Source organism: Pangasianodon hypophthalmus, chromosome 30 (genome assembly GCF_027358585.1).
Source record: "Pangasianodon hypophthalmus isolate fPanHyp1 chromosome 30, fPanHyp1.pri, whole genome shotgun sequence".
Taxonomy (NCBI): Eukaryota; Metazoa; Chordata; class Actinopteri; order Siluriformes; family Pangasiidae; genus Pangasianodon; species Pangasianodon hypophthalmus.
The window spans coordinates 3238181-3261587 of NC_069739.1; the positions used below are offsets into that span (position 1 = coordinate 3238181).

Sequence of the window (23407 nt, forward strand, 5' to 3'; positions counted from 1 at the left end):
AAAATCTGAGCTTTTGTGCAAAGAAGTTAACATGGTCAATACTGAATATTTAAGCTAGTGATAGTGAAAATATTTATATGTATTCCTATACCCAGCCTTGAGAGCGGTGTTGAATACACACCTACATTTTGTCCAATCCAACACTGATTCAGTACTTGCAGGGTATATATAGATATATAGAGGGTTTTTTTTGTGTTTGTTTCTTTTCCGTGGGTCAAAATTTCATTAATTCATAATGAGCACCTTTAAAAAAAATGGAAAAGGCAGTGGGTAGCTCAAGTTGTGATGCTCAAATCCCAGAAAGCCACCACTGTTTCTGGAGCACGACCTTTAACTCTCAACTACTCAGCTGATTTTTTTTTCTTTCATTGCATAGGATTCTGCTTTTACGTGAATTCTGATGGAAGTGTACGTAAAATGCGGTGTAAATCCCTAGCCATGCCTGACGCTGCAGGTTGCTTGATTATGAATGAAGTCCTATGTGAGATGATGTTAGAGTAGTGAGTGTTCAGAGTTTTAAGCTCAACCCAGAGTCACATTAATTATGCCATGTGATTATAGATATAGCGAATATCCAGTGGTTCAAATGAACACTGATATAACGCTCAGGATTTCTGAGCTCCGGTCCTGAAAACCCAGTGCAGTTTCCCATATTTAGAGCTAAGGAGATTTAATTACGGTCATTTAAACACTCTGAAGTAGTTCACTGGTCAAAATAAACACTCAAATCATGCCTTAGAGCAAAATCAAGAGCTATAACACAGCCTGGGTAGTGAGACGGGTTTCTGGTGTTAACTTCACCGAGCAGTGTTCAAAACAAAAGCTTGTCTTTTCTTGAGTGTCTCTGGTTAAAGGCTGGACAGTGGAGCGATGGCCGTTTTCTCAATGAGATACCGCCCCTGTGTGTGTGTGTCTGTCGTTCGCCGTTAATGTCTTTATGATAAAATGTGTTTAGAATGTCACCAGGCTGACATGAATAATGACAGCGTTGCACGACTGCCTCAGCGGTGTCAAGTTCCTTACAGCTTTCTTCCACTTTGCTTTTCTTTCTTTTCCTCTTCGTTGACGTGTCACCCCCCCCCCCCCCCCCCTCCCCCCAACAAGAACGTAAAACAGAACATCATAAATCTTGAGTACAAAGAATCTCTGGACACATCTGATAAGCGGTGCTCCTAGAGCCTCTTCTCCTTTTCCAACATTGTGCCTCATTTCCTGTGTTTCTCGTCTTTCTCTCCTCCTTTCGAGCCGTCGGCCGGAGTGTGCCGGTTGGAGGTCTGGTTGTTGATGAACATCTTGTCGAGGCCCTTGAGCGCCTCGGTCAGGTAGTTCTGCAGCGCAGTGAGCGCGGCGCAGATGGCCGGCGAGCCGAAGCCGTGCGTGATGAAGCTGAAGTGAGACAGACAGCTCTGGATGCCCGGCTCCAGGATGGGCGTCGGACGAGAGTTCCCGAGCGGAGTGCGGTCCTGCGCCAAGAGGTCTGTGAACTCCTTACACAACTGCCTGAGTGGGGGAAAGAGACACAGAGGGAGAAAACAGTCATCTAAAGCTACATTTCATAGTGCACAGAGGCGGAAATATCTCGATACGTGATCTGTTATCTGTTTTACAGCTGTTTAAATGCACAACAATGTGAAAACACATCAGTTAAAAAAAGTGCTAGCTCTGTGGAGTGAAAAGCCACACCTCCTTTATTTAGATTGACATGCACAGAGACCACGCCTCCTTCACCGGGACTCGTGATAACATTTCTGGGCATTTTACTGAAACAGAGATGTCTGGATCCGTTTAATCACCATCCTCGAACAACTTTTACACGATACACACTGTGTTTTACACCAAATGTTTTAGATTTATAAGCAGGGTTTAAATTCACACCGCAAAGTCACTTTGACACTAACAAGCCACACATGCCATCTACATTAGCATCAGTATTAGCATGTCTGCTGCCTTCTTTGCTCTGCTGGTGAACTAGAAACTTACATTTTTAATATAAAGTGTAATTTTTATCAGTTGATCTATCAAATAATGATCTTTTGGCTCCTGTATGGATGAGGACTTTGATCAAGTTTGTGGCTAAACATTTACAGTTACATTTATTCCGATAAATTTATTCATCCTGGAATTTGAATCGTCTAGTTGTTAGTAAAACATTAATGACATTAATGATTAATAATTGAAATTAATAATTGAATTAATATAATCCATATTATATAATACTTCTTTATCAGAATCAGAATCACAGTTAGAGTCAGAATCAGAGTAAGAATCAACGTTAGAGTCAAAATCAGAATCATGGTCACAATCAGAGTACGAGTCGTAATCAGAGTCAGAATCAGAGTCAGAATCGTAATCAAAATCAGAGTCAGAATCGTAATCAAAATCAGAGTCAGAATCAGAGTCAGAATCGTAATCAAAATCAGATTCAAAATCAGAGTCAGGATCGTAATCAAAATCAGATTCAAAATCAGAGTCAGAATCATAATCAAAATCAGAGTCAGTGTCAGAGTGTGAGCCAGAATCAGAGTCACAAAATATGTCAGTCAGAATCAGAGTCAGAATCTTATTTGCTAAAAACGAGTAAAAGATTTGGACTCGGATTATTTTACAGTCTAGGGCTGTATTTGGTAACAGGAGAGATTCCCTTGCCTCTGCATTTGAATGGTAAACTCTGATCTTAAATCAGTACACTTACTGTGAGAAGTTTGATCGATTTGACCCACGGCCTTAAATAACAGCAGGCGCTAGTATAAATAAATAAGTCAAATAAAATAAATAAATAATCTACCTATTTCAAACCAACCCACACTTTTACTCAACCTTATTCACTGCTAGTTTCTATAATTTAACCTTCAGAGATTATGTAAAGAATGAAGCACTCTGTGCCCTCACCAGTGTCAGGTCAACGTCAGTATCGACAAGAAAGTCTGTCTCCCAGAACACACCGCGGCCTACAAAAATGGCTGCCATGGACTACACTTCCCAACACCCACGGACTTGTCACGTTCACATTCACCTGATTTCTAATCACACACACCTGGACACAATCAACTCCACACAGTATATAAGGACTTCGGTTCCACACTCACATTGCGAAGTAATGCTCAGTGTGTATCGACCCGAACTGACCAAGCCTTTATTTCTGTGTAGCGTTATTCTGCTTTTGACTTTGTTCTGTCTCTCGTTTGTGATTTTGGATTTTGCCCAAGTATTGATGTTCGCTGATCGCCTGACTATTGCCTGTTTTTGGATAATGTTCTAGTTTTGGATTTGTTTGCCAGCCCCTGTAATAAAACCACAAACTGCATTTGCATCTGTCTTCACCTCCTTCTCATGACAACCAGCCTCTCTTTTTTTCTCTCTCTTGAAGTCAGAGTTAATAAGAAAAAAAAACCACAGCGTGTCATGTTACAGAGAAACCACAAAGCGTAAACTCCTCTGTCCTGAAGATGTCAGAAAACTTAAAGTTGCAGCTTTACCTCTGACACTGGAGACTCCTTCCATAAATCTTACATAAACATCTCCTTCCAGAAAAACTCACCATGTCAATACATGTACATTTTTCCTCTACAGCGTCTGCTGTACAACTCCCTGTGAATGAGCTGTTACTATAGAAACGATAGAAATATTCGTTATGATCATAGTCATTAAGATTAAGAGGAGTGCTGGCATGAGCATGGGATCGTGTACAGTATCCAGGTGAGATTATCCATTAAAGCAGGAAGTCTTAGGTATAAACCGGCTCCTACATCCTATCTTGCATGTAATGAAGTGGTGCTTTTAATTACTACTTCACATTTGAAAGTGTAAAATATAAAAGATCATGTTGCTGTGATACCTGAGATAAAAATATATACAGCTACGCTATCAGGAAGAGTATAGCCATGGTTCCTAAGGTGCTCTAAACAGGGTTAAAGGTAAACTACGTCATCTGGTCCTCTTTACTACGGTATAATAGATGACCCTTAAGCGGTTTCACCCCAGTGACAAACGTTTGACCCTTAATTACACTTTGTAATTAACAGGAAAGCATTCGCCCTATCATCCAGTGATCATGAGTTCAAATCCTGCCGATGCCACAGCCATCTCCGGGAGTCAGGAGAACAAAACTGTCTGCGCTCTCTGGGTGGGAGGGGCATACTCACGGTCTCCTGTCAATCACAGCAACACTATCCAACACTATCACGCGTGTCTGTGAGCTCATGTATGAGGAAGAGGGAGGACGGCACGTCCCTCAGGGTGTGTTACGCTGCCGTGTGACGCAGCATTTGCAGCAGGTTGGCGGACTTCCTGTGTCTCAGAGGAAGCATGTGTTAGTCTTCACCCTCCCCTGTGGTGTGATGGTGAGTGTGAACTGGCCAAGACCAAATTACAGGGAAAAATCCAGAACAAAATCATACAAACAATGAAAACACTCTCAAATGTACAACAGTGATCCTTAAAGTCTAATTACTTACACTAAATGAGTTTTAAAAACACACCACATTTACTTTTGCAGGTAAGTATGGGTCGAAAAAAGAAATGTATGTTTGCACCCTGAAGGTTACAGTTTAGTGCTTTTTTTCCGAGTGTTGCAACTCTCTGAAACAACAGACACATGAAGCTCATGCTCAATAACACACTCAGAGGAAACTGCTATCTGCCCTCTTCCACATACATGAGCTCACAGACGCCTGTGATTGGCTAATATCGCTGTGATTGACAGGAGAGACAGAGTGCATGTCCCTTGAACTTGAAACTGATGCATGGTCAGTTTCAGGATCTTGAGCCACTTGAGAGTGGCTTATTTAATTTTTTTTTTATGTCAGGTTACAGAAGGGACAGCATTCATACACAGAGTCATAATAGCAATTACATTTTTGGATAGTGTACAAAAAAAACCGAACAAATGATGCTTACACAAAATCAGACGGCTTATACAATAGATGTTGTATCAGTGAGATCTCTGTCTGTAAAGAGAGTAAAGAAATCTTGTAATAATTATCACCTTTATAAAAAGTCTCTCTAAGAACCACGGAACTAAGTCTGGGTCTGTTGAAGTGTTGGTTTTAAAACTTGGGTTTCAAACTAGGGGATACAGTGGCTCATAAACACCTGTCTTACTAACTTTCTCTTACTAACAGTGCAGTTCTTAACCTTTTATCCTACTTTACATTTCCAAACCCTAAGGCTTATACTGTGCAAAAGCAATGCAGGATGACTAAGCGCATTTCACCTTATAAGAACTGACCAAGGTTTCTTGGAGTTTAAAAACACAAGCACTAACTTTAAGTTCTAACGTTCTCAGACTCAGAAAAGAGAAGGGGAAGTTTTCTTAAGAAGGAAGGAAGCTGTAACTTGTTATAACTTTTCATGCGAGTTGGTTCAAGGAAATTCTTGTGAATAATGAATTGCAGACTAGCGTAATGAAATCTGATGGGATCCAACCTGCGGAGCGATATCTAAAAGTATTTAATCACACTAATACCACACACTAATGTAGAATTTCTCTCTAACTGCACCATTACCAAGAGTGCCTCTGAGAAACAGTGGCTTTACACCATAAATCTGTCATGTTTTAGTCATTTCTGTGAAAAAACGTTTGCACTCTGGTGTTTCTTCGAGAGAGGATGGATAAAACACCACCACCATCCTGAAATCGATGATAATCAACACCACCACATGCCACATCAACCAAATGACAATATTGGCTCTGATTTTCTGTTTTTTTTCCCTCAACAAAAGTGTTTCCTTCGTCCTGGCTCAATTTGATGTTCAGAAATGTGACAAAAGGAATAAAACATGTTTCCTATTGCCTGAAAACAGAAATGCAGACTTCTCCAAATCATAAGATCATAAAATATGTCTATCAGAGTCAATTCGATAAGTAAACTGTAAGTAAATATATTTCAGGAGTGGACAATTTGACAAAAAATATTGTATCACGATACATGTAAATTTTTTTTAACGATTCCTGATACACGTCACAAGACGTGATTTGAAATCCTCTACACAATATAACATGCGTTATATTTAAACAATAAAACTCCACCATCTTGAAACAAACGATACCCTGTTAGTCAACATGTCCTAAAATCCAATCACAACTTGATCAGAATTAGCGTGATTTAACCATCACCATAATCGTGCCACTTTAACCAAACACTTAACAAAAAACAATTTTGGTTTATTTTCTCTTTTTTTTGCCAAAATGTGAGGTTCATGAACGTGACTGAAATATAAAACGTGTTTTTACAGAAGCGGTCTACTCCAAATCATAGGATCATCAGACTTATCGTAAATTCAATAAATAAATTATAAGTACATTAGAATAATGCACCAACATGATGAAAAAACTTTATGTTCAACATTTACAAAGAATAAAGTATTTATTAAGAGAAATGAGGGAAAAAACAGTAAACTGTAATGTTCAGTCACACACACGTGTTTGTGACTTTCAGACAAGTCGGAAAAGTGGCTAACAATCTATCGTCCACCTCTTATTCAAAAAAAATAATGTAAAAAGTATGTTCAAAGTTTTGAAGGATACATTATGGGATGTAAATGTACCATTTAGAAGCAAAGCAGTAGTCATGTCTTTGGGTTTTTTGGAAAATGTAATATCGTGTGAAGTAATGTAAAGTTTCAGGTTTGAGATGATGCAAGCCAGTCTAAACCGGTTCACAGAGAAACAGAACACACACCAGCCTGATGATGAAGCAAATCCACATTTAAAAACCACATGTACATTATTAGGTCTATATACTAATGCCACTGTTCACTTCTTATCATCCATGTAAGCATTTCTGCCTGCTGTTTTTTGACCAGAAGAACTACAGCGTAATGGATTTGTCAAAACTATCACTCCTTCCTTCCACCAAAATCTCCGTGCATGTGAATGAACACCATCCTGCTGAGCATTCCTCTCGCTCCATAGCCTCGAGGTTGGAGGAAACGTGAGAGAAACGTTAACGTTATTGAACCCCTTCTGAAGACGCCTGACCTTTCGTCGTTTTGACCTCGCCGTGTTCTGCTAACAATTTAAAGATCGCTCTCGTCATCGATCAGCAAGAGAAACCCATCAGGATCATATCAGGGAGATTTTGTTGGGAAAAATCATTAACCTGCAGGGTTTGAAGGAGATTATTTATGACGTCCGTCATCAGAAGGAAGTGATGTATGATGATGACAAGGAAGTAACCGTGTTGAATGTTGATAAAGCTTTATCATCATCATGATAATGGAAGCAAGACTGGAGTTTCTTGCTTTCGATATGTCTCGGTTTACGAAATATCAATCTGAAGTAACATATATATATAAATATATATATATATATATATATATATATATATATATGTGTGTGTGTATGTGTGTGTGAAAATGTTCTTACTCTATAAAAAAAGGTCATCGCTGACAGATCAGTGCAAAAACACCATTATGTGGCATCATGCACTTGTCCAGGCTTGTCACTTTTTTTTTTTTTTTTGACCCACATTCGATTTCCAACAACAACAGCCGCCTTGTTGTCCACTCGCCATCACCATCATCATCATCATCTCTTTCTCTCTCTTCATTTCTGAACGACAGAACGTTTGGCCCCTGAGGCATGTGCAGGAAGGGAGGAGGAGGTGGAGGAGGAGGAGGAGGAGGAGGAGGAGGTGGATGACTGACTTTTGACAGACAGACAGACCGTGAAAGGGGGAGAGAGAGAGGGATGAAGGGGGGTTAAAAATGACCCTAGGGCGAAACTTCAAGGGGAAAAGCTGGCACTTTCAGGCTTGAAACATTTCACTTTAAATATAATGAGTTTCTCTAGCGCACGCCGGCCTGAGACGGATAAAGGGAACAGGTTTCTGCCTCATTAGAAACCAGCTTAACGTGTCAGAAAGAAAGAAAAAAGAAAACCCACTCGGTTAAGCGTGTAACCATATAAGCAGCACTGGAGAATTTATTTTTATGATGGATAGACGAGATAGAACAACATTTGCTCACAGCTTATGTTATATTCCCTCGCCTTTCTTCACTGTGTGCTGAAATAGGATGCTAATTACAGGAGTTTTTACAGAAATAACAGAATTTTCACGTACTTTGTTGCGAGCAGCATGTTTTTTCGTGCGTGGATCTCGTTAGGGTCCGTGTGCTGTCGGTTGAGGTACTCGGACACGGCCTTGGTGGGGAATTCTGTTTCACAGATGTAGCCAAAGTCTCGTGCTAAATGAACAGCTTCTCCTGGTGAAGAAAAAACATTAATTATAAATATGAGCCGGACAATTTAACCGATGTAATGTGAGCAGTGGGAAATAATGTCACTACTTCGAGCTCTGATACAAACTGAATTAGGGACAACTAATATATAAATAAAATTACAATGCTCTTTTTTTAAAGAAAGAAAAGAAAAGAAAAACAGAGAAACCCCATCTGGACACCCTGATATAGAATTATTTACCTAGATTAGGCCTAGATTTGATTTTTTTATCCATTTGTTGTTGTATTATTATTCTAATTACTTCATTTATTTATCTCGCCCTACTTTTTTTTTTTTTTTTTTGAATCCCAGGAGGTCAAACAGACAGCAGGAAATCAAAACCAGATCTTCTGTGTGTTTCTCATTACTTAAGAGATTAAGGAGTTTACTGGCCTTGGGTTAAATCCTCTCTAAGTGATTTTTCTCACGTTTTTGAAAGATAAATTATATGATGTTAGGATATGGAGTCCTAAAGTTTTGACTCTAAGGTAAGGTCAAAGAAAATACAGCTTTTCAAATGTTGTTTTGTTTTAGACTTTATGCAATATTCCTGTGTAAATCTTCTCACATAGGCTATGTTCAGCAGTGTGTAAATAACATTTATAACCAGATAGCATCATAAAGAGATATATAGCCTAGATATATCATTACAAACAGATAGAATCTTATAGTAAGCTCCTGAAATGTCTGTATATTTTGTGCACAAAAAAACAAACAAACAAAAAAAAACACTCCATTGGAAACTTTTTTTAAGGTTTGCTCACGTGAGAAAAAAAGTGAAATGAAAAGTTAAATAAGGAGATCGAGTTTACCTTCCACCAGTGACGTCAGCAAAGTGACGTTGGCAGCTTTGCGTCTTCCTGCTGGCAAATTCAGCCCGATTTTTTCCAGCTTCTCTCTCAGAGATCGGCCGCCGTTTTTCGACTTCGCCCTGAAAACAAAGAAAGCATTTTTTTAATATTACGGGAAATAAAATCCAGAGTCCAGTGCAGCCTACCAACGCTTTAGCCACTGGATCAATTATTATTGATTGAAGTCTCCATCACTGAACAGCTGATAACTTCAACTTCAATAGACTTCAAGTTAAAACTGTACTGAATTCAGAAATATCTCTGATGCTCAAATTCACAAATTGCTCATAAGTTCATAATTTCCTGTTTACACAATTGCACTTTTTGAAACTACAGTATACAGAAAAGAAGTGATTTATAATTGCACTATCTGCTGTCCCCCAGATGAGATTGAGTTCCCTTTTCAGTCTGGTTCCTCTCAAGGTTTGCCTCCTGAAGTCTCAGGGAGTTTTCCCTTGCCACCGTTGCCTCTGGCTTGCTCATTAGAGATAAATTTATAAGTTTAAAATTTATATCCGGAATTGAAATATTGCTTTGTGACAATGTCCATTGTTAAAAGTGCTGTACACATACAATAAAATTGAATTGAATTGAAGGGGAAAAGGAATAACCCAGTTATGTTTCCATTCCAGCTTCATCAATTTTGAAATAAATTATCGTCTTTCAAACAGAACGCAGAAGATGCGCATCAGATCAAAACATGTAATTAGCTGATATTTTATTGAGATATTACAGAGTTGTCTTCTTCCCTTCATGCTAAATCTTATTATTCCTGTTCTGGTTACTGGAACTGGGACTAGTTAAAAAATGATCGATAATACATTTACTCAGCAGTATAGAATTAAACTGTCTATAGAATTAAACTCGGCAGTAATGTCTATAGAATTAAACTCAGCAGTAATGTCTATAAAATTAAACTCAGCAGTAATGTCTATAGAATTAAACTCAGCAGTAATGTCTATAAAATTAAACTCAGCAGTAATGTCTATAGAATTAAAAGTATTCAGTAGGCTACATTTAAAATAAATCTCCTACCATATTTCTAGTGAACTCTACATAATGCACTCTACTATCCACACCTTTATATTGTTGTTATCTTCATATGTCACTTCGTATTCATAAGTAGACGTGTTGGGTTTGTCAGTTCAGTATTTACAGCCTGATGCGAGTGCGTGATCTCACTGGAGAGTTCCTGGCTGTTTATCAGGAATGAGGATGAATGATTTGCAGAAAAAAATCAGACGTTTCCAAACGGGGACAAGAAAAGACGGAATTGTCTTGGATGGAAAAGTCAGTCAGTAAAATGTACTTGAAACTAAGGAAATAAATTTTGATTTTTTTTTTTTACGCTTCATTTGTGCAGAATTTAATCATTTAAATCAACCACATGAAATTACATGAAGTTCATTTTACTTAAAAAAACAAACAAACAAACAAAATCAAATGCAAATTGTTGGATTTGCTCAGGATTCTTACACCATACTGCGCAGCTCAACATACGCTTCAACTATTCACACAACATACCATACCTCCATCACTTATTTTCTATTTTTCTATTTTATTTCCCTCCTTACTTCTACTTTATTCTTGTTTAACTAACAGTTATCACAGCACTTCATCGTCTATTTTTATTTTTATGTTCTTTTATCCATGTGTATATATAACTGTGATATGAGAACAAATCTAAATCTATATCTACATTATCAGTTTATCTGCATGTCAAAGGTTTTTCTTCTTAATTGCCATTTATTTACACTCCAGCTGAACACAGCTAGGCTACAAGTTCCTGCCTGCATCTAGAAGCTCCTTCCTGCTCCAGCTTCTAGGCCGAGCTCGGATTATAGCGCTGCATTCCACCTCCATCCTTCACCTCATTCCTCTCCTAACTGCTCTCTTATTAACTTTATTTAGTTTTTATTATAGCCTACAACCTAGAACTGCAAACCAATCTGATATCCAAATAACTCCGGAGAGGATGTGCTCCCCCCCCCTGCCGAGGCTTTGTTGGGCTAAAAGTATTTGCCTCCTTTCTGTTTAGTATAAAAATACTATTCTGTTAAATACTAGCCTACCATTTTATCTCGATTTCCGAAACACTGCCCTGTCCGCCATTTTGTAGCCACATCAGAGAACATCATAAAGAATAATCTAGAAATCCTACAATACTCGATGCACTGCATACCCATAATGCACTTCATCAGGTGTATGCTAGAGAAATAAGCGTACTAAAGGGTACCTTTCCTTGTCACAGATGCGGTACCTTTAGTACCTTTAGTCCTGAATTCATACAAACATACAAACATACATGTAGTGTACATTTTAAGTGTGCTTTTTTTTTTTCTTTCTTTTTTTTTTAAGGTGCACTGTTTTCACATTCCCAGTTGAAAGATACAAAAGACACAATAAGGTACCACCCCAGTGAGAGGGAAAGGTACCAGTACATTATTAAGCACCACTTGACACCTTAAGTAGGCTTTCAGTATTGCAGTTTATTATCTATAAATATATTCACATATTTAGGGTACTAATATAATTACATTTTAATTGAATGTGATTTGTCATTTCTGTGCCAGTCTTATAAACACCACTGGGTTAGGAAGCCATGAGAGTACTCTTCTAACCTATTGAAGGTTATTGAAGGTTATTTAACAGGCAGTGTTTTACACTCGAGCCGTGTGCGTGCGTTAGGGAGCCGGAAGTGACGCACCTGCGCAGCACCCCGCCGAGCAGGGAGGCGTTGAGGCACTCGGGCGGTGAGAGTCTCCGCTGCACTTCTCCCACCGTCACCTTGTACTTGGAGGTGGAGCTGAGCAGAGACAGGCGGCCCGGTACCGAGCAGAACACCTCGTTCACGTTGACGGCGACGCCGCCGATCAGCCCGTCTTTACTCATCATCAGAGACGTCACGCTCTTGTGCGGCATCGGGACTGCGGGATTTGCGGGAGAGGGAAAGGGGGGGGGGGGGGGGGTTAATTACAGCAAAACACAAACCTCCATTTAAGATGCAAGAACTTTATTCTAATAAGCACAATCAAATTCTGAAGTCCCACAGACGCTGCGCTAGATTTCAAATAAAAGATCAATAATAATCAGTACAATAAAGACAATGTTTTTTTTTATTTTTGTGAAATTTTATTTATTTATTTTTTTAATTTAATTAAAAATTTGTCATGGTCATTTTATACATCAGGGGTCTGTGAAGCGCAGCCAGGGGGGTCCATGATTTTTTTCTTTTTCCGTTTTATTTAAATTTATTTATACACACTCTATATTTAATAAGTTCTTTATTTATTATCCTTCTGATCCGACTTTTAATCCAAAATTTAATCGAAAACAAGTCGCATGTAAATAAATAAATAAATAAATACATTCAGGAACAGAAAATCTCTCCAGCTCTGATAAATAACAGACAATAAATAACAAATCAATAGAAAAGATTATTGTACACGTACTAATAATATTCAGGAAATAATTTAATATAATAGATTTATACTGGGGGGGGGGGGGGGGATAAATTATGACACGACTTTTTTGAGATGAGATCTTTTTATTAAATTTTTATTATTATTATTTAAAATAATTATAAACTGACTGGAAGCTGCTGATTTGATATTAAAATTTTATACTTAATCTTCCTTTTTATTTATTTATTTATTTTTTCAGATTTTAACATTTTTTAAATATAATTTATTTTTTAATAAATAAAAAGGTTATTTTTTAATATTTATTTTTGTTTTGTAAAATCTATATTATTTTTTTGTTGACATTCAATTAATTATCATCAAACAGGTTTTTGTATGCATTTTATAAAAAAAAAAAGTAACACTACTGTATTGCTTATGTGAAGTTATGTGATGTTACACTGTTACGTTGCATTGTGTTACACTATGTTACGTTGTGTTATGTTACATCACATAATGTTACATTATGTTGTGTTGTGTTATGCTATATTATGCTGTTACTTTGCGTTATGCTCTGTGTTGTGTTGTTTTCTTATGTTGTGCCATGTTAAAGTATATTATGTTAAGTTGTGTTCTGTTACGTTACATTACATTATATTTTGTTACGTTATATGGTATATGCTTTGTTGTATTATGTTATGTTATATTACATTACATAGTGTTATGTTATGTCATGTTGTATTATGATATGTTTTGTTATGTTACATTATGTTACATTACATTACATTATATTTTGTTATATGGTATACGTTTTGTTGTATTATGTTTTATGTTACATTACATTACGTTACATTACTTTACATTGTATTATGTTACATTATGTTACATTACATTACATTATATTTTGTTATATGGTATACGTTTTGTTGTATTATGTTTTATGTTACATTACATTACGTTACATTACTTTACATTGTATTATGTTACATTATGTTACATTACATTGTGTTACATTATGTTATGTTGTATTATGTTATGTTTTATGTTACATTTCATTACATTGTGTTATGTTGTATTATGTTATGTTTTATGTTACATTATGTTACATTTCATTACATTGTATTATGTTATGTTTTATTACATTGTTACATTACGTTACATTATGTTATGTTGTATTATGTTATGTTTTATGTTACATTACATTACATTGTATTATGTTGTATTATGATGTTTTGTTATTTTACATTACATTACATTGTATTATGTTGTATTATGATGTTTTGTTATTTTACATTACATTACATTGTGTTATGTTGTATTATGATGTTTTGTTATTTTACATTACATTACATTGTATTATGTTGTATTATGATGTTTTGTTATTTTACATTACATTACATTGTGTTATGTTGTATTATATATTTTGTTATTTTACATTACATTACATTGTGTTATGATGTATTATGTTATATATGTTACATTATGTTACGCTAACATTGCACACAGTTCAAATATTGTTCCACTTCTCAGTTACAATTTTAATGCCAAAAAAAAAAAAAAATAGGCTACAAATGTCAATCACGTCTCATCCTATTTTATCATACAGGCTAACTTTACATTTCCCGGATGGTCCTGTGACTCTAGAGGCTGTTTAAACTGTTATTTAAGAGCAGCAGGATATTATCCTGACTACTTGTCTATATATTTAGCACCAGATTTCAGACCACATAGCCTACAGAGATTAAAAAAGTCATCCTGTGGAATATAGGTTATCTTGTGGGGAAAAAAAAAAAAAAAAAAACTTCCCCATAAAATGCCCCGCGTAAGTGAATTCATGTGATATGGGACACCTGGGACTGAGGGACACTTTAGGACTTCAGGAAACTCAATTTCAGATCATCCTACTTACTGTTGCGAGCAAAAAAAAAAAAAAAAAAAGAATGAGATGGTGTAATTACAGCACGAGCCCTGGCTGAAGATCATGAAGATGTTGATGGATGGTCATTACTGACCCTGAGCAGACCCTTCACAAGTGCCTTAAGTATGATCACATGTTTGTCTTAAGGCATAAAATTGGAGTACAGTTAAAGAAAAAGGGTACTGAAACAGGGTACTGAAACAGGGTACTGAAACAGGGTACTAAAACAGGGTACTAAAACAGTACCTTTCCTTATTCCTGGAGTGGACTGTTTATCTACTGTACCTTTAATAGGTCCATTTCAGCTGGAGAGCTTTACAGATGATTTAATTGGGCCCTAATTAAAGCTGTTAAATTTCACTCCATGCAACAAGGAGTTGTACCGTTTAGTACCTTTTCTTTTTTTTTTTTTTTTCTTTCTGAGAGTGTATTGGTATTTCCTGTTTGAAAAAAAAAAAAAAGAAAACACGTGGTAAAGGCTTGGTACTCTGACCGGAACCTGGGCGTCGCGTCATCATGTCATCATTTTCAAAGCATTTTTTTTTTTATTTTTTTTTTTGCAGGTTATTGAATAAAAGAATAATTCGTGTTAGAAACAAATCTCACTCCAGACTGCCCGCCCACTCTGATCTGCACAACCGCCGCGGCGTTTAAAGGTCGCCTTTAGAGTCGAAAGAACATTTCTAGAAAATATAACATAGTTATTTATTTATTATTATTATTTATTTATTTATTTATTTAAAAAAAATGTATTTATTGCTATACCAAGCGCCCGAGAGAATGACACAGAAGTCTGTCTTCTTCTGTAATAACACAAAGGCTGTGTGAAGCGCGAGCCCTTTACCGACCCGGGTCACGGGTCCCGTCTGCTCCAGCACGCGCGCTCGGGAGTTGGCGCGGTGTTGCGCGCGCGCTGCCGTTTTTATAACACACAATGCACTAAGAAGAAGAGAGGAGAGAAAAGGTTCACGGATATTCTGCTCTGCTCTGCTCTGCTGCTGCTGTTGTAGTTGTTGTTGTTGTTGTTGTTGTTGTTGTGTGACGTGCGCCTTTTATTTATATATTTATTCTAATTAATTTTAAATGAAAATATATTTGACTTCCGACGTCGCGGTTCAGCTCGCGCCACAATAACGCAGTTAGAGGAAATATTATTTAATGCTTTAACTCCATTTCCAAACCCTTCAGCCGTTATTTCTTCCGCTACACGGAAAACAATGAAAAGTGATTAAGATATGATTAAATAATAATAATAATAATAATAATAATAATAATAATAATAATAATAATAATAATAAACAACTCTGGAAGAGTGAGGATGGGGAATGTCGTGGCCTCTGGCTTTGTGCTTTGTTTGGGAATTTCGTCACTAAATTTAGAGGCTAACTTAATAGACATTAACAGGAAGTCAGGGTTTTTTTTTTTATGCTAGCTATATAAACCTTTTTTTTTTTTTTTAAATTTAATTAATAAAAAAATCTAATTTTTCCCACAACATAATGTGTTGATCACTTCCTCCTTGCGTGCGCGTGAGCTTTAACCCCAAACCCTTAACCTAATTGTAATCTTTTGCTAAATAACACATGCGCTCGCGCCCCCTCCCTCCCTCCCTATTATTATTATTATTATTATTATTATTATTATTATAATTGCAGCCCCTAATTATCGATTGTTGATTGACGTCAGTTCGCCCTCGGGCACGTTTTTTTCCCCCAACAACGTCGCCGTCGGTCATTCAGGGCGCGCGCTCAACGTCAAAATGAACGTCTCTTTAACGACGCGCTAATGCGGTAACGACGAGTGCGCGAGCCCGCGGAGACACGAGCTCAGCAGGGATATTGTGTGTGTGTGTGTGTGTGTGTGTGTGTGTGTGTGTGTGTAGGGGGGGATAATAGAGAAAATGAGCTCTAAACGAGCTCGCGAGATCGGGAAATCTCCATCCATCACGATGGCCGCTTAAGGTCCGTCCTCTGGGAGAAACCCACATTTCCGGTTAACTAAATTACCGCCAAATGTCTCGAGCACCGGACAAATATTAACACGAGCCCAGGGAGCGCGCGCTGAGCTCGGGGAAGAGAGCGACTGACAGTGAATGTGAATGCGGCACTAGTAATAATAATAATAATAATAATAATAATAATAATAATAATAATAATAATAATAATTCAGTTAATCTGTTTGTTGTTTTAAATCATTGGATTAAAAAATATTCAGTATTTTGTCCTTATATGATTTTTGGGGAAAAATACAGCCTGTTAACACAACACATCTAAAAATTAAGACTACAGTAAAAAAAAAAAAAAAAACAACAAAAAAAAAACAACTTTGGATCAATTTTTTTTTAAAGATATTTCGACATGCTGCAGGTAATTTTTTATTTTATTTTTCTCAACTGATAAAAAATGTTTTTTGTTTTTATTTATTTATTTATTTATTTGGTATGTTGTGAAGGTTTTTTTTTTTTCAGTACTTACGCATTTTTTTTTAAACTTGATCCAAGGTTTATTTGTTTATTTATTTACTTTTATCAGAGTATTAATTAAAGTTTTAAGTTTTAAATTCTATTAAGTTTTAAATGTCAGTTTACTTTGATTTTGTTTTCCAACGTATTATTATTATTATTATTATTGTTATTATTATTATTGTTATTATTCTTTTGTTGTACAAATAACACACTAATGAGCATGACACATTCTCCTGCTAGTTATAACGTGTGTAACTGGTGTGTGATGTCACCTGCTCTCAGGTGTGTTTCACATTATTTGCAAATCCACACACACACACACACACACACACACACACCTCGGACAATTTCTTTCCCCCCGCAAAAACAAGTTATAAAGACATTAGTATCCGGTCCAAACACAAACTTGTGGATATTGTGATTAGTTGATCATATCAGATCAAACCTGCACCAAAGGATTAGAAATCTACTAATAAATGGAATAAACGCATGCAGCAGAGTAAGATAGCATTATTATTATTATTATTATTATTATTATTATTATTATTATTCCCGACTTTACCTTTTTTGATAACGGATTGATCCAGGATGTTCATGCCACTGTTATTGGCGTCTTCTACAGCCTGTAAAACACACACACACACACACACACACACACACATACACACACACACACACACGGTATAATCAGAAACTTTGATTTTATTGCCCCTTGTCGCTTCTTTCAGGCTCTGAATGATGGTTCAGTGTCTATCTGAGCTTCAGAGACTCCAAAGCGAGCAGAAGTGAAATAAATCATCACAGATGAAGAACAGGAGGAAAGTGTAGCATGTGGAGGAAACACAATGTGGGTCTGATTTAAGACTTGTGGACCTGAAACGTAACACAACATGACAGGCGCTTTAATACATTATTATTGTTGTGCCAAAGTTGATTAGAGGAATTTAGCAGCTGGTCCAGAGTCCTGAGTCGGGTGTGGAGTTATTAGTGAGAGATTAGACAGCCTGAGATCTGACACACTGCTGCTTCAACTCGTCTTTGCTTTCAGATCTTACTGAGCATCAAGATCAGACAGGACACAGAGGCGCGCAGTAACGCGCAAAGCCCCGCGCAAACACTCCACATGACCACAGGGTCAGGATTATTACAGGATTATTGCTGTTTTATAGGATAATTAATGTGGTTTTTTTTGTTTCTTGGATTGTGTGGATGCAGTGATTTATCCAAACATTTAGAAAATCATCTGCCTCTCTCTCTCTCTCTCTCTCTCTCTCTCTCACACACACACACACACACACTCCTGCTCTGTTCTGTGATGAGTTATGAAAGGAAAAGGATAATCTCAAGCTTATGCATCTTATGCAAAGCCAAACCGCGACACTTCAGAGCAAACACTGATCCGTCAGTCTGAAGCAGGTGGATAGATGTAAAACAAAACAAAACAAAGAATCATAGATTCAAGATCATTCTGAAATTAATGTCACGCGCGTTTCTGTAATTAAATAAAGAGCACTGATCTGCATAACCAGCTCACTGACACTGAGGGCATTCATTTATAGAGCATTATAAAGCATTATAATCATTACACAAATTACAGAGATATATTATACAATTTGCATGGAAACCCCGAGCTTTGAGTGTGTGTGTGTGTGTGTGTAATGCGAATGCGCCCCGGGGTTAAATAACACACACACACACACACACACACACACCATCCTGAGTAGGGCCTCCAAACGGTCTGCGTTCAGATAAATCACACAGCCCTAAATATTTGTTTAGGGTTTAGGGTTCTAACGCGTCAGTGCGCAGCGACCCGCTTTAATCAGGTTTATGGGGAAATAATGAGGATTAATGACATTCCAATGAAAATAATAATAATATAATTGATAATTATGCGTGAGAGTCATCGTGTGTAATATATATGGAAATGATAGGCTACAAAATAAATGAATAAAACAAACAAACAAACAAAAAAATAACAACCTATCTTATCCTATAAAACACATAACGAGACTCACGTGCGTGTCGTCCATGCCGTGCGCGAGCCCGTGCAGAGACAGACTGTCCCCCATCCCGGCCTCGAGCCCGTGCGGCGCCGAGTGCAGCAGCACATCCGGTCGGCGCACGGAGGAGGAGTAATCCCGGGTGCGCGGGTCGAGCCCGGAGAGCTGCGGCGGAAGAGACGCTCTCGGCTGCGGCAGAAGGGACGCGCTCTCACCGCCGACGTCCTGCCGCTGGCGCGAGCCCCACGGGTGCTGCTGGTGCGGCTGGTGCAGGGCGTTCAGCGCGTACGGGTCGTTCACGTGCGAGTACGGGTCCTGGCTCTGCGGGTACGGCAGCGGCTGGTACGGCGGCGGGAAGTACGGCGGCTGGAAGTCCGAGGAGGGCGCGTGCGAGAGCGGCGGCGCGCTGGAGTACGGAGCCTGAGACACCGAGCCGAGCTGGGAGAGTCTCGAGCTGTGGCCCGGTACGCCGTCATGGCGGTCCTTCAAACAACACACACCGGGAACATGATTAAAAATACATACATGCATGCATATATATATACACAAACATTCACAGACAAATATTAGTGTTATGCAAATAAATCCAAAGGATTATTATTTTATCAGGGAACACAACACACAGGTTTATCTACACACTCAAAAATCAAGGCTCCAGAAAAGTTTTATTTTTTTTTTTTCCAACTTTTTAAATTAGTGAATGAAGTGAAATTCCTGAATCTCTTCCCACCAGAGCGGGTTATATTTCTGCACGGAGCAGTACTTTAGGGAACCAAAAAACGGGTTCTGCTAAACAGAAACATTTTATTATTAGGGGCCCAAGCACGAAATGTTTTTGTTTTGGAAATTGGAAATTTTTGTGTGTAAATGCGCTCTTACACAAAAACTGACCAAAAACTTGAGAAGTGTTTCCAGTAGGCTTCAGCAAAACAAAAGGAAAAAAAAATGAAACTGAGGGGAAAAAATTGGAGCAAAGATTTAAAACTGCGTTTCATTTATGCAAAAATAAATAAACAAATAAATAAATAAATAGAAATAAAAATAAAAGAGAGAGGAAAGAAAGGCAGAGGGACTTACCGTGGCTGAGTAAGTGTGCACTAACATCTGGAGTTTAGAATCTTTTCCCACACACACACATACACACACTCATACATACACACACCACACACACACACACACACACACACACCGACCCGACTTCGGGGAAGATCGGATACGCTGATAGAAAAGTGCGCGCGCGCGCGAGAGGAGCTCCGTTTCTCTTTTCAGCGCGCGCTGTCCGACTCTCCTGCTCGGTACCGCGCCTCGAGCTCCACGAGCCTTACTTATCCTTCTTCCTCATCCGGTGTTTTCGAGCTCGGGAGTGTGTGTGTGTGTGTGTGAGTGACTATGTGTGTGTCTGTGTGTGTGCGTGTGTGTGTGTGTGTGTGTGTGTGTGCATGCCGTCGCTGAGCTCCTGCCCCCGGAATAATCGTTATTCATGACTCTTTAATAAGAGCCGGAGAAGAAAAAAAAAAAAAAAAAAAAAAAGAGCAGCGCAGGAGAAGCGGAGCGTGAAGGCGCCGTCCTGCGCTCGCGCTGCCTCCTGCGTGGCGTGGCGTGGCGTGACGTGACGTTCATTCGGTGGAAGGAGAATCCCGTGCACGAGTGGTAGGTGGAGTTTTTTAGGAAGGGGTTGGGGGGAGATCCGGTGCGCGCGCACGCGACAAATAGTCAATACACGGGAAACCACGCGCGCAGACACTCATACACTGATGCTCTCTCTCTCTCTGTCTCTCTCTCTCTCTCTCACACACACACACACACACACACACACGGTCCCATCATAAAGCATCAACAATCCTGTAGCAGCTGAAAGCACGAGGACATTTTGGCTCTACCCCATCCTTCACTAATACCCCCCTATAACCCCATAACCCCAGAACCTCACCCCACTGTTCCTATCATTATGGTCGATTTCACGCGCCGGGGTCGTGGTGTTTAATTACCCCGGCCGCGTGACGGTGAGTGTGAGAGAAATGCCATGTGGGATTTTTTTTTTTTTTTTCAAAAGAAAGAAAAAGAAAAAAAAAAAAAAAACATCGAGACAACTCTCACGCGCTGCAACCCTGTCACCCTGTTCCACACCGAGGTGTACTAAACAAACAAACAAACAAACAAACAAATAAACAAATAAAAAGAAGGAAAGAAGAAAAGAAGAAAAGACGCGACTCTCTCACTCCCTTTCTTCATTTTCAGTCCTTTTTGTTTTGTTCTTGTTTCTCTTTCTTTTGTACTATTTTATTGTTTCACTTGTTGATTTGATTTTGTAGATTCGTAATCAGATACTAGCAACAAAAACCATCTAAAACCATCTAAAACCATCTCCTAACTACAATAATGAAAGAAAACCCAACTACTAACCACTAATTACTAACCATTCATTACTAAAAAAAAAATAAACTACTAACTACATTCATTAATAAACAGTAATCTCTCTCCTAACTGCTGTCTGCATGCATTAATAAAAAAATAATCCAGCTACTAACTTCTAACTTTATTAATCAATTAAAATATAATCTCACTACTAACTGCTAACTACATTACTTCATAAAGAAATAATCTAGCTACTAACCATCTACTAAAACTAACAAAACACTACAATCCAGTTACTAACTGCTGCCTACATTCATTTAACACATTATTTATTAACTATTAACTCCAACTGACTACATTAACCCAAATATAATCTACTAACTATTATAATCTATAAAACTACTAACTACTACCTAGATAAAAAAAATATATACATACAGCTACTAACTTCTAACTGACTATATTCACCCATTACCTTATAATCTAGCTACTGTCTAGATTCAATAATAATAATAATAATAATAATAATAATAATAATAATAATAATAATAATAATAATAATCCAGCTACTAACTACATGAATTAAAACATTAACAGAGTCACTGAGTAAAAATCTGCTCAACATTTTCTTAGTGTTGCTTGTAATTACATAAAAAATGCGCTCGAGGAAAACAAAACAAGCCCAGAGTAACTTTGAATGAATCTGAAATGACTTTAAAAAGGAAAGAGAAGAGAGAAAGCAAGCTGTCAGGATGTTTAGCTGAGTGGAGATGATGAATGTGAGTCAAAGCTCTCTGACCTAAAACATGACAACAGTCTTATAAAATACACTCTGTATCTCAAAACACACGTCTTTACATTTATACTGCGTCTGTGTTTAAAGTAAAATGATATTAGATATTATTAAAAAAAAAAAAAAAAAAAAAGTCGCAGTGATGTAAAGGTGAGAGGAAGGAAATGGCGGCGTGTCCGCGCGCGCTCTCCGGTGCACGTTACCTCATAAATGTCTTCATACTTGACATTTTCCACGAGCTTCCACAGCATGTTCACGCGCTGCTCCCCGCACGGCGAGTGGATTCACGTGCAGAGCTCCGGTCTCATCTCTCTCTCTCTCTCTCTCTCTCTCTCTCTCTCTGAGCGCATGAGTGCTCCGCCTGAACCCACAAACCTGCGCGTGAGAGCTAAAAATCTCGGTACTTCCGCATTCCAAACTACAGATGAGTGAACCGTTAACGCACCGAGACCAAACCCCCCGCACGCACGAGACCTGCGCCTAAGAGCGGAAGTTGACCTTAAGCACAACTGAACAACTGAGACTCTGACATAACGTGGTACTAACCTGGACCTTTCCTCGTGCCCTAAAGTTTACACCTTTGGTACTTTCAGTTCTCATTTTCTAACCCGGAAAGCTGCATATAGTGGAAAGCTTTATGATCCAAATCAGTTTAAAGGTGCAGTAAATAAACATTTCCATGAACTTCAGATATTAAAGGTGCAGTAGGTAAGAGTACCACACCATCACAAGCAAAGGTACTCTTTAGTACTCTTTTCTTCTGAGAGCCTATATGTCTATATGTGACGTAATCGTTGGCCCTGAATAAAGCGTAACGTAATTATAGTAACATATAGACTAATAATAATAATAATAATAAGAAGAAGAAGAAGAAGAATAAGAATAAGAATAAGAATAACACTGCTCCTCCTGCTGGCTGTCATCATGCACTACAGCGACATCAGCAGCCTGAACTCTGGTCACGTGATACACAAAAAGTTCCCATCTTTTTCCCATGCTTCCATTTTTAAAAAAAAAAAAAAAAAAAACATTACCACATACACTGACTGCCCACTTTATTAGGAACACCTCATGCGAGTATCCGATCAGCCAATCACGTGGCAGCAGCATGCACGTGCAGGTGTACAGGTGTTCCTAATAATGTGGACGGCGAATGTACAGTCCTTCCGTTTCTAAACCTGGACCAGGAATAAAAGCAGCATCTGTCAAAATAAATAAATACTAAAAAAAAATATATATTTTTTTCTTTAAATGTCCACGATAACAATATAGAGCCTACTGAATATCACGATATATCGTATAAGCGATATCTGGAACAAACCGGTTCCTGAGTCGGGCTGGAGGAGGAACAGTGAGGGGGTGTAAACTTCTTGGTGTTTGGCGCCCCCTGGTGGCTGTCTG

The 23407-nt window shown here is 38.1% G+C and overlaps 1 protein-coding gene across 2 annotated transcripts in view; it reads right to left on the reverse strand.

Moving 5' to 3' along the window:
* Positions 1 to 22376, reverse strand: part of tfap2b (transcription factor AP-2 beta) — a 23856-nt gene extending 1480 nt beyond the window's left edge. The window contains exons 1-7 of one of the 2 annotated variants that reach the window (XM_034301992.2): positions 22210 to 22376; positions 18874 to 19341; positions 17418 to 17478; positions 11780 to 11999; positions 9034 to 9152; positions 8064 to 8205; positions 1 to 1500 (exon numbers count right to left, since the gene is read on the reverse strand). The exon at positions 1 to 1500 is cut by the window's left edge and continues 1480 nt beyond it. In XM_034301992.2, coding sequence (XP_034157883.1) covers positions 1206 to 1500; positions 8064 to 8205; positions 9034 to 9152; positions 11780 to 11999; positions 17418 to 17478; positions 18874 to 19341; positions 22210 to 22257 — 1353 coding nt within the window. In that variant the 5' untranslated portion in view covers positions 22258 to 22376 and the 3' untranslated portion in view covers positions 1 to 1205. Of the gene's footprint in view, positions 1501 to 8063; positions 8206 to 9033; positions 9153 to 11779; positions 12000 to 17417; positions 17479 to 18873; positions 19342 to 19935; positions 20709 to 22209 lie in introns of those variants that run through there. The other variant, XM_026918217.3, reaches the window with a different exon arrangement.
* Positions 22377 to 23407: the final 1031 nt, after the last annotated feature.